The sequence below is a fragment of the Lycium barbarum genome, chromosome 9 (genome assembly GCF_019175385.1).
Source record: "Lycium barbarum isolate Lr01 chromosome 9, ASM1917538v2, whole genome shotgun sequence".
Lineage (NCBI taxonomy): Eukaryota > Viridiplantae > Streptophyta > Magnoliopsida > Solanales > Solanaceae > Lycium > Lycium barbarum.
Genome location: NC_083345.1, coordinates 34,057,199 through 34,069,313, shown reverse-complemented (window position 1 = coordinate 34,069,313; position 12,115 = coordinate 34,057,199). Strand labels below are relative to the sequence as shown.

The window sequence follows — 12,115 nt, the reverse complement described above, 5'->3', positions numbered from 1 at the left end:
AAAAGGGGAAAACTTTAACTAGAAAGGATGGGCTAAAAAAAAAAAAAAAAAGAAGCCACGGGGCTCGATGCACTAATCTCTACTAGTACCACACATCTAATTGAAACACAACTATGTAGTATTTATTTATGTATCGGCATTTACACTTTCAACACAAGCTGAAAAGAACAAAATTAAAGTAAGAGGAAGAGTCTGCTTGAAGCATATTATATGTATCCAGTTTGTCAACATTGCTTCAATCTCTCAACAAGAATGTGTACTCCTTGGCCTGGTTCTACAATCATCCTATAAGCTGGTGAGTGTCTGTATTTGGGAGATAGAGAGAAACGAAACTTGGAAATGATGAGTGAAATCACAACCTTTAGCTGCACCATTGCGAAATTCCGGCCTAGGCAGAGCCGAGGACCTAGTCCAAATGGGATATAAACTTGTGGCAATTTGCAAGCACCCGAAACTCCATTTTCAAACCTCTCTGGCTTGAATTCGTTGGCATCTCGACCCCAGATTTCAGGGTCGCGATGCAGTGTTGGGATCAAGGTCCACAAGCATACGCCTTTTGGCACAACAATGTGACCAATCTGTGTATCTTCCAGTGCCTCCCTTGACACAAATGCGGCTGGTGGATACAAGCGCATTGCTTCTTGAATGACCATTGTCACCTTCATATCAAGCTTAATTGTTAGATAAAAATTGTTTTGACATCATATACTCAAGTAATGAAAAAGCTGTTCTTTCTGTTGAACAATCACGGAAACAACAGGAAAATCATTTTTAGCTTGAAGCGTGTAGACACTGTCCTTAAGAATATTTCACCGATGAATGTGCATCCCCCAAAATTTAACAAACTCTTTTAGTATAAACTAGGAGCAGAAGCAACAAAGATTAAACAAAAGAAAATCCAGCACAATAAAAGAAAAGAGGAAGAGTTTTGTCTCCCTTTTCCACTTATTTCAAAGTGAAAAAACAAAAGAATGTATAGGTAAAGAATTGCACAGATGCTAACGTTTGATCGTTGGAAACCATCTAATTATTATGACAATGTACAAGCAATTCAAGACTATCAAGACAGTGATCAGTCCCAATTGCACAATTTGAATTTAAAGACTATCAAAATTGGTCTTGTTATATATGGTTTTAAAAGCTAACGCGTAAAAGAATAATTATTATCATATTAAAGACCCTTAACAAGATATTATGAGAGTGAACCTAAACATGAATTTGAACATTTCTTTTTGAGACATCAGAGTAGAAAAAGCATTTTTTCCAACACTTTCTAGCTTTTGGACGGGATGGTCAGACAATTCAACACAGATTAAATTAGAATGATATGGTTGAGTGGCCAAGTAATGTGATAAGTACCATTTTCATCTTGGAGACCGACTCTGAATCTAGGACACCATCGGGGCAAATCTGAATCATTTCCTGGCTGATAAGAGATTGCCATTCTGGATGTAGAGCCAGAAGCATGAGGCACCAAGATGCAGCAACAGCAGTGGACTCATGTCCTGCAAAGTATATGTTCTTGCAATTGTCAACGATGAATTTCCTGGATGAATGCTCGCCTACATTGTCATCATTGATGGCACCCTCAAGTATTGAATGCAACAAGTCCTTCTCATTTGAGGGTGTCTCTAAGCATTCCCTTTCTCGTTCTTTCACTGCTTCCCATATCAGCGACTCTATCTCCTTCTCTAAGTTCTCAATCTCCCTTTGTTGCCTACTCGGAAGAAACCTATAGCGTAGTAATCCTTAAGTCAATAATGAGGAAAGAAAAAGTAAGTTCGCTATCAAAATGTGCAAGTAAGAGAATGTACCCTAATGCAGGAGAGCCAAAAAGTATACTTTGGTTTGATATGACTTTTTGAAGGGTTCGAAGCTTTGAGAAAATCTTTTTGCCTTTAAAATATGAGCTCCCAAAGCAAGCCCTTGATATCACATCTGCTGAGAGGCTTCTTAGATCCTCTCCAACACTGATCTCTGCCATTTTGCCCCCTTCAGCTTCAATCCTTTCATCCCATTTTCTGGTCAATAGCTCTGCTGACTGCAACATTAGGCTCACCATGACCTGTAAATTCATTTTCAAGATTCATAACTATTAAAAATCAAGAATTAGTATGGACAAATTCGTAGCTAAATAGCAAAAATCCATCGCTAATCCTATTTGGTGACGGATTAGTGACAGATTATCAAAATATTCTGTTAGCTATGAGCAATTTAATGACATATTAGCGCCGAAATTCGTAGCTAATTTCAATTTTTTTGGAGGTTGCAACTAAAAAAAAATAGGATTAGCAACAAATAAATTATGTAGTTAAACAACAAAGTTGGTTGCTTAGTGACGGATTAGCTACAGACTGTAAAAAAAAATTGTTATACGATCAATTTAGCAGCGAAGTCGTAGCTCATTCCAGTTTTATCTGTAATTTCCGATCACGAATTATAGTATATGGGTCATGGGTGTCAGATTTCTTGTTATTTTCTTTTACATCAATTACCTTGACCTTGTCCATGAAGAATTCGGGGGCTACAATTTTCCTCTGCATGGCCCAAATGTGACCATTAGACCTCAAAATACCATTTCCAAGCATAGGGGCAAGTCTCTTGGTGACATAAGAAGGTTTCCCTAAATCCAGGCTATTACTTTGGTTCATTTCCTTTACTAGCTCTGGCTGGTTCACATACAAATGTTGCTTGTTTCCTGTTGAATATGTATATACAGGACCTGCAATCACACCAACAAGAGATCAAGTTATTCAGGAACAAATAGACCGTTTCATACTTCAGGATAAATCAACTGCGAACCTTCCATTCACTATTAAAAATTCTCTATTTTTCCACTTATTTTCCATTGTAAAATATTCAGTGGCTATTTCTCACTGAATATCTCTGGGAAAATCTAAATAGTAGTGTTTTCACGCGGAAAAATTGTGATGTTTTTCAATGTTTCAATGGGAACCTGTTTCCCACCATGCATTTTTCCAGTGAGTTAGCTCGGCAAGAATGGGGTGGGAAAATGATATTTTATATCACAAATTTCCTACTGAATGTTGCTGGGAAAAACCTCTATTTCAACTGATGATTATCGTTAACCCGAATATATATAATTTTATATTACAAACTTAGTGAAAATAAATAAAAATAAAGGCAGAGCACTCAATCTGAGGATATGATAATGACTGCACTAGTTAAAAAGTTGGATTAAAGGCAATTGAATTCAAATGACTTAAAATTCATGAATTCGCCACTGGGAATAAGCATAAGGAAATGTTTAATCACTTTAAAAAAAAAAAAAAAAAAAATTAGCGAACTAGACCCTGGTACTTTAGGATGGGAATTTCCTCAGATTTTACCTTTCTTAGAGATACTGAGAGAATTCTTAATTCGATAATGGATTAATGCAATGTGAAATAGGCGCTGGTTAACACCTGACGAATTATTTTATGTTTTTGAACTGACTTAGCATGAAATTTGTCCAATAATAATGGTTAATATTGGAATTCCACTATTGTTTGGTATGGAGGAAAACATTTCCAGAGATTAAATTTTAAAATTTTCATGTTTGGTGTCAATATTTTTGGAAAGTATGTTCTCTAAGAAAATAAATTTTTTTAAAATGAAGGGACTTTTCGTAGAGAAAACAAGTTTCATAAATAATATTTCACTCCTTCACACCCTCCAACATATTTCATCTCATACCCTCGTCCACCACCCCCCAGTAATTTTTGCTTGAATAATTTTTTGTACTTACTTACCAAACATTAGGAATAAGTATTAAGAGTTTACTTATTTTCTAGAAAAAACGTTTTCAATGAAAAACATTTTCGTTCGTACCAAACCCACCCTAAAGCTATAATGAGATTTGATAAGTTGATAGGCCGAAAAGTCAAAAGGTGACTAATGGAGTACCTCTAAAAGCAGCATAGCAACACCATGGTATCACATGGTTAATGAGGATACTTGTTGTCTAACTCTTACATGTGTCTAACTGTGACCCACCTCCATCTAGTCAATTACTGTCCTCAAATTGGCCTTACATTTAGACAGTTCACCATTTAGAGATTTGACCTAAAAAATAAGTTTATGTTTTTTGCATTGATGGGTATAATTTTTTTCATGCTACAAGATTATGTTGAATAACATCAAAAGGTATCCTTTCATATCAAGTTCGATATATTAACCTGTAAAAAGAAGGTAACAATCTGCTATATTCAATTAGATTATACTTCCTCCGTTTCAATTTATGTGAACCTTTTTGGAGTACGAGAGTCAAACTTTATAACTTTGACTGTGAATTTTGACATAGATTTTTCAAGTTTATAAAAATAAAATTTATAAATTTAGAAACTACATAAAAAGTACTATAAGTCATGATAATTTATACTTTAAATAATTTGAAAAAAATGCAAAAAAAAAAGTGATCAAAGAAACACCTCGTAGACTCCCCAATAATAAAAGATTCACATAGGTTCACATAAATTGAAACAGAGAAAGCATATATCTGTAATGTTGGACATATAACTTAAATCACATCAACATTATATGAAAACGGCAGTACTTGGTAGTCAGAATATATGTTAACCTTTTTTTTTTTTTTAATTTCTTTTACAATTTTGCACTCTTCACCTACTAGGAGTACTAGTAGCATAATTTGCTCGAACAAAAGATTCTTGTCATCTTCTGAGCATGTGTAAGTACAATGGGGATAGATAATCGATAGATCATTAATCAATTAGGAAGTACTCTTATCTCTACGCATGAACGGTATTTTTTGTCTCAAGGATTATTAACTTGTCAACTCGTCCTGCTGCAGTACTCTAGCCCTCTATTATTAGTACACTTGAATAGGAGGACACCTACTAGGGAGGTGAAAATAGAGATAAGGATGCAATGTTGGTTTAATCTTAACTTAGAAAATTTTCGCTCATCCGTTGATTGTTTCTTCTCCATCCATGTTTATTGTTTCCTCTCTATCTCTACCCCTGCACCCCCATCACATAATGTTTGTCTAAATTATATATAAAGAATGTTTTGGGTCAATATGTTCTGCTTACTTAGTAAAAAAAAATAAGTAAAAAATTATTTATTTTTTGTGAAAAGATTGTCCTAATAACCAAAACCACACCTTGAATATCTCTAGTTTCTTTGGAAACTAGATCTTTACAATTTGATGGTAATTTGAATCCATACTTTAACTACAATATATTAAATCTTAGGAGATTATTGTCAAATATCACTCCAAAAATGACCATCATTAAAGTCAAATTCGACACTTAGTTTTGGTTATAAATTGGTTCAGTTGTTCTTAATTTAGTATAGTTTTTCATTTGATAAAAAACCTCACCTTTTTAGGAAGAAATTAGAACAGGAAGTAATACCAGTATACCACAAACAAATTCGAAAGGAGAGAGTGACTAGATGTGTCCGTCGATTAAGGGTACGTGACCCTAATCTGACTTATATTTAATGAAGATATTACAGTACATGTTTGATCAAAACTTCAGGCTTTCAGTTAAAAAAATACGGGGATCCATGCATTGACTTCAAACAGTGAATGTAGTTAAGAGTTAAAGTTTTAATTCTATTTAAAATAAACGGAAAAGGGTTAAATATACCCTGTATCATTAGAAAAGGGTTAAATATACCCTCATTATACGTTGAGTTCAAATATACCCTTTTCGTTATACTTTGGGTCTAAATATACCTCTCTATTTTATTTTGGGTTCAAATATACCCCTCCTCCGTTAAAATTATCCAAGATGGATATGGATTCTGACGTGGCGCTGACAACTCGGTGAGGTGGACATCACATGACATGCCACCTCATCACCCCCAACCCATTTACCCCTCTCTTCTCTTCTCTTCTTCTTCCATCACTACTATTTCCTCCCCCTTCACAACCTTTGCCACCATTAGCACCACCACTTTATAAATAAAAACTGTATAGAGTCTGATAAGTTTATTACATAAATTACAATCAATGAATCGAGAGTATTCGTGGAATAGAAGAGAAGTAGGAGTGTACCCATTTGAAGAGAGAGAAGAATCAATCAGTTTCATAAGCGAGAATTGGTCAGTGGGTATATCGCAGGCTACCTTTCGATTCATTTTATGCATTGGGAAATCGATTGAAGCTGAGATTGTATAAGCACGGAAGGTGGATGAATATTGTGTAAAGGTCTTTAGTGATGATTTCATGGTTAAGCAAATTGCAAGCTTTCTGCTACTACTGTTTTGCTGCTATTGTTGCAGAAGAATAATATGGCTAACACTTGAACAAATTAGGAAGTCATTAGGCCATGAATGAGATTTGGAATCACTTGAACATAAGTGTTTATTTATTAAGTGGTGGTGCTAATGGTGACAAAGATTGTGAAGGGGGAGGAAATTGTAGTGATGGAAGAAGAAGGGAAGAGAGGGGTAAATGGGTTGGGGGTGGTGAGGTGGTATGCCACGTGATGTCCACCTCATCGAGTTGTCAGCGCCACGTCAGATTTCATGTTCATCTTGGATAATTTTAACGGAGGAGTGATATATTTGAACCCAAAGTAAAATAGAAGGGTATATTTGGACCCAAAGTATAACGGAAAGAGTATATTTGAACTCAAAGTATAACGAGGGGTATATTTAACCCTTTTCTAATTGTACAGGAGTATATTTGACCCTTTTCCGTAAAATAAATGAAAATAAATATATAAAAATATTTTAAAATTAAAGAAGACCCCGAAGTACTCTTTTTTAATAACAGATACTGATAAATTTAGAACACAAACACAATTTTGAGAAGCTAGATCCACATTAATAAAAAGTAAGACATGATAAGATATTTGATATACCAAGTTACACATTTAAGTTCGATGGAGTGATATATGTACAGTGCAAAGATATTTGTCCAATTATATTATTTAGTAGATACAATTATAAATGAATTGCATGACAAGCATTAAGTGATAATTTGAAGAAAGATAAGTAACCTATCATCACAAATTAATATTTGCTAATATTAATAATTTTAATTTGTCAATATATATAACTTAAATCTCAAACAAAAATGGTCCCTCTCCTTTCCAGTTTTCTCCCTTCCAATTCCCAATTTTACAGTATTAAATCATATCATCTCCATCGGTATTGTCGTTTGCGTTTGCGTATTAACAAATACGCTGTCCGCATTTGGAAAGTTTTTCTAATTTGATCACTATAACCTAGCCAAGCAGTGGCGGAGCCAAGATTTATATTAAAAGGAGTGTCAAAAAATATAAATATGTCACAATCCAGGCTCGAACACGGGACTTTTTGCAACCTCTTAACCACTGAGCTAAACCTTAAACTTATGTCAAGAGGCGTCAAAACTAGTATATATACCTATAAAACTAAATTTTTACCTATCTATACAATGTAATTTTACGGCGAAGGGTGTCGCTTGACACCCCATGGGCATTTGTAGCTTCCGCCCTGTAGCCAAGAATATGTACAGTTTTCTAACATATGGCCTCTTATTTTCCTCGGGGGAAGGTAAAATGAAAATGACATTGTCATCCGCTTAGGAGCCGTTTGGATATGATTTGAAATCATGTTTGGACATGTAATTTGAATTTCTTAAGTTGTATTTTTTCTTATAGATATAAAAATCCACAAGTTATGAAAACCATCAAAACTTTCTCAATTCTTACATAATCTTACCAAATGAGCAACTCATAGTTCATAACAAAATTAATACGCTACTAGAAGGTCTTTCTAAAAAATACAACATCAATTAATCAAACTTTAGTTCAATAAATTAACATGAATAATAATTTAACTGTTAATGAGGTTGAAAAATGATTTTTGGGAGCAATTGTTAAAGATATCCTACCAACTTGCAGATTAATATTTGATATAAATGGTTGATAAATGCATCTACCAAATTATGGGTTAAGTTTTACATTTAAAATTTTTGCAATCATGATTTGAAATCCCAAATCATGCCTTTTTGAATGGTTTAGAATTTCATCTCTGATTTCATCTCAAATCGCATGTCCAAACGCGAGTAAATTTCCTAAAAGGTCACCCAAGTATTGAAAATTGTCAAATAATATCACTTTTGTTTATTTTAGGACTAGGATATCTCTCAACTATCACTATTTTCCTCAGAATATACTAAATATATAAAATATTTCTTATTTCCTAGTTGGCATGTCATGTCACATAAAATTCTATTTTCTAATATTTTTCTTACTCAATTTAACTCAAACCCATTTAACCAACCAACTCATATCTTAATACTCATTTGACTCCGGTTAAAAAACGTCAACAACTCTTTACTTTCTGAAAGTTTGAGATAATTTATAATAATTTTTCTTCTTCGAGCAGTGAATTTAGTGATTGTTGGGGTAATTTTAAGTTTTTTATCATAGCTTTTCTTCTTTGAGCAGTAAATGTGTGAATTTTGGGATTTTTTTTTTTAATCAATTGTGTACAACCCAAATCTTATATACACAAAGCTCTTTATTTTCTGGAAGTTTGAGATAATTTATCGTAGCTTTTCTTCTTTGAGCAGTAAATTTAGTGATTTTTGGGGTATTTTGAGATATTTATCATAGCTTTTCATCTCTGAGCAGTGAATGTGTGACTTTTGGGATTTTTTTTTTTGTTTTTGTTATCAATTGTGTACAACCTAAACCTTAGATATACAAAGCTCCTTACTTTCTGAAAGTTTGAGGTTATTTTGTCATAATTTTGTAATTTTGAGGTAACTTTGTTTGATGTTCTCTAACCCGGTTATAAAATGGGTATGGGTTGGTAAAATTGATTTGGATTAAATTGAGTTAAATAAATTTATTATTAAAAAAGTATAATATTATGTGACATGACATGTCAATTAGAAGGGAAGGAGGGTTTTGAGTGTTTAGTATATTCTGAGAAAAATAATAATTATTGATTGATATTATAATCCTAAAAGAAATAAAAATATTACTTGGCAATTCTCATGGGTGAATGACTTTTTATGAATCGGAATTTACTCGTCCAAACGCCTACTTGGAAGAATATGCCATGCCCATCTAGAAGAAAATTATTGCTGTATTAATTAGTAGTAAGTGTATTAGAAAAAAGCAAAGAGGGCCAAAATATAATAATACCAAGAAGACAATACTTGGTGCATATGATGAGATCAGTAATCTCTAAAGCTTTGGATTTTATATTCTCTTTCCTGCTTTTCTTTTCTTTTCTTTTCTTTCCTTTTTTCTTTTTTGAATCGACTACTACTACTTTATAGTAGCAAGTCAGAGTCTGATTACATAATACTTCCTCTATTTCAACTCAGGCGACACAATTGTAATTTTGAGATTCAAAATTTTAAACTTTGATAGTAAATTCGACACAAAGCTTTGAGTTTTTCATAATAAAAGTGATATATTTAAAAATTACGTAAAAAATATTATTATAATATTTAAAAGACATATATAAAAAAAATTGGTTTGACCCGAAATTCTAACAGTGTCACATAAATTGGGAGGAAGAGAGTAAGAGATAATTCAAGCTAGCGACGCAGAACCTAGCACATGTCTCTCTTAATTTTTAATGCTCTTAGATTTTTTAATCAGTTCAAAGTACTTAGCATGCAACTTAAAGTTTCTTCGAGAGCAGAACATTGCAGTTGATTCATTAGCCAAATTTGTAAGCAACATGGTAGCAGTATAATAATATTACTAAACTATTTTGACAGGCTCTTCTTCATTTGCCTCACATACTATAGAGACAGACAAATTACGATCTTTGACAAATAAAATTCAGAAGAAAAAAAAAACTCAAAGCTCCCCCAGCCGCTTTGAATTTTCTGTGTAAAAGCCAAGCTGAACAAATTAAAGTTTAGTTAAGCAAACATATACGTCCTTTCTCTTTTTTTCCCTTCTAATTTTATCAAGCACTCTCTTATATACTACAACAACAACAAGCCCAGTATAATCCCACCATGTGAGGTCTGTGGAGGGTAGAGTGTACACTGACCTAATATCAAGCACTCTCTTATATAAACATAAAAATTAAAAAATGGACAAACTTTAGAATCCTTTTTCATTTCCATTACAGACATGATTTTGGAAACTGCCTGGAAGTTTTGAAGTACAGAAACTGACCCTTTCTTTCTTTCAAGCTAATTATTGCAATCCTTTTTCTTTAATCAACAAGGTCAGTTATCTTTCTATTGTTCTTGGTTCTTTATGGTGCATCAGTCACGTGGAATTACGTAAAACATTCCATCAATCAAGCCAAGTAGAACAAGAAAACAAAAAAATAAACCCCCAAACAAAGGAAGAAGAAGTTGCCTAGATATATCCAAAGCATAAAAGGATGATATAAAAAAAATGCAGTGCCATGCCTCCCGGGTTTAGGGATGAGCATGATACGATATTTAAAATTTCGGTATGGTAATTTCGATTTCGGTATTTTATGGTACCGTAAATTGATAACTAAAGTTTGTTCGACTTTGTCGAGCATATAATCATATCATAGAGAATTACTTTGCCTATTCAAAAAACGACTTAATTATATCGTACTTGTAAGATTAACTTAATTCACACAGGATCTTGAACACAATAATCTTACATGGAGATAATACGGAAAACATACCTGATGCGGAAGACATTATCGCAGATGAGAGCGGAAGCGTAAGTTTGAAATTGGTTTCTACCTCCTTGCCCTAGCCTTACGTTACCACAGCCGTCAATGATGGAAAAAGTATATAGAATAAGTGGTAACCCTAATGGGTGGAGGGAGGACCAATTTATAGGAGTTGAGACTTAATCCGGTACGTCCATCAAGTAACCGATCTAACGGACGAGATTTATTCTTCATTAAATATTAGTTATGGGTTTTACATTAATTGGGCCACACATAAGAATAATAAAAATTCTTACAGTACTAACACCTCACATATGAAAAATTCAAAAAAACTAAAAGCAATCCCTTTCGCAAATCAATTACACAACAAAAACACTTCAATCAAGAAAGAGTAGTCAAAGTGCAAACGTCTAAATAGTTGATTTTGTACTAATACTAATTTAAATATTTGTTAGTATTATAATATATACTAATAAATATGAATTGTATATGTAATTATATACTTCGGTATGGTATTCAGTATTTCGATATTTTCTTTATAAATACCGAATATCAAATTTTTTAAAAATACATACCAAATATCGTATCAAATATCATAATACAAAATCGCGGTATAAAAAATTTCAATTTCGATATGATAAACGGTATATATCATACCATGCCCACCCCTACCCGTGTTAGCCAGGATCGGGGAAGGACTGCATCCCGAAGAGTTTGATTTAGACAGCTCGAACCAATGCAAGCATTAGTGGCTATTTTTACGGCTACTATGTATAAATTACATGGAGACAACTTTGTTTCAAAGCACCCTTTTAAAAGAATGATATATGAAAAAGATAAATTACCGTAGAGTTTTCGCCATTGTTCAAAGTACGGAAAGAGTGAGGAAGTATAATCATGAGCTACAAATTCACCATAGTTGCTGTGAGACTTGATTGATGCAGCTTGAATCTTTTGCATTTCAGCGACATTTCCATATAAAAAAGATGGTTTAGGCCCGTAGATGCCTTGCTTCTGAAGCTTAAATCGAAGTCTCTGAGCTGACTTTAGCCACAGAGTATTAAAGATATAAAATCCCCCAAGACCAATAAGCGCTAGAATTAACACCAATAATGAAGAAAAGCTATTTAACAAATTAGGAGAAAGAAGAGAAAGAAGAAGAAGAAGGGAGACTAGAAAAGCAGTAGTCTTCATTTTTGGCTTTTCATGCACCTTTCTTTGGACACACAGTATTATAGCAAGTGGTTCTGAGGGTCCTAATTAAATCAGGTTGCAGTAATGTATTGGGGGAGACTTGTATATATAATGTGCTGCCAGATTTTGACACCCTTTTGGTCACCTTATTATTAATATATTCATTTCATATATAATACTAATACTAACAAATAGGGCATCGGCATTTGGCACGACGTACGGGAGTGTCATATATGGTATCTTATATTCTGTGTTATAATATAAATGATGACTATTAAAGATAACTACTGCACTTATTGGCTTTTTTGTACTGTTCCATGTTCTAAAT

At 33.3% G+C, this 12,115-nt stretch overlaps 1 protein-coding gene across 2 annotated transcripts; it reads right to left on the bottom strand.

Annotated features, from left to right (window-relative positions):
• Window positions 1-97: 97 nt before the first annotated feature.
• Window positions 98-11,908, bottom strand: LOC132611184 (cytochrome P450 714A1-like). 2 transcript variants are annotated; one of them, XM_060325599.1, is made up of 5 exons: window positions 11,439-11,908; window positions 2,496-2,722; window positions 1,815-2,065; window positions 1,360-1,732; window positions 98-659 (listed from the first exon to the last, which is right to left on the bottom strand). In XM_060325599.1, exons 1-5 carry the CDS (start codon window positions 11,785-11,787, stop codon window positions 225-227), a joined length of 1,635 nt encoding a protein of 544 aa, XP_060181582.1. In that variant the 5' UTR covers window positions 11,788-11,908; the 3' UTR covers window positions 98-224. The 2 variants fall into 2 exon arrangements, with proteins under 2 accessions (XP_060181582.1, XP_060181583.1); XM_060325600.1 differs by lacking the exon at window positions 11,439-11,908 and adding an exon at window positions 10,603-11,072.
• Between the last annotated feature and the right edge of the window lie 207 nt (window positions 11,909-12,115).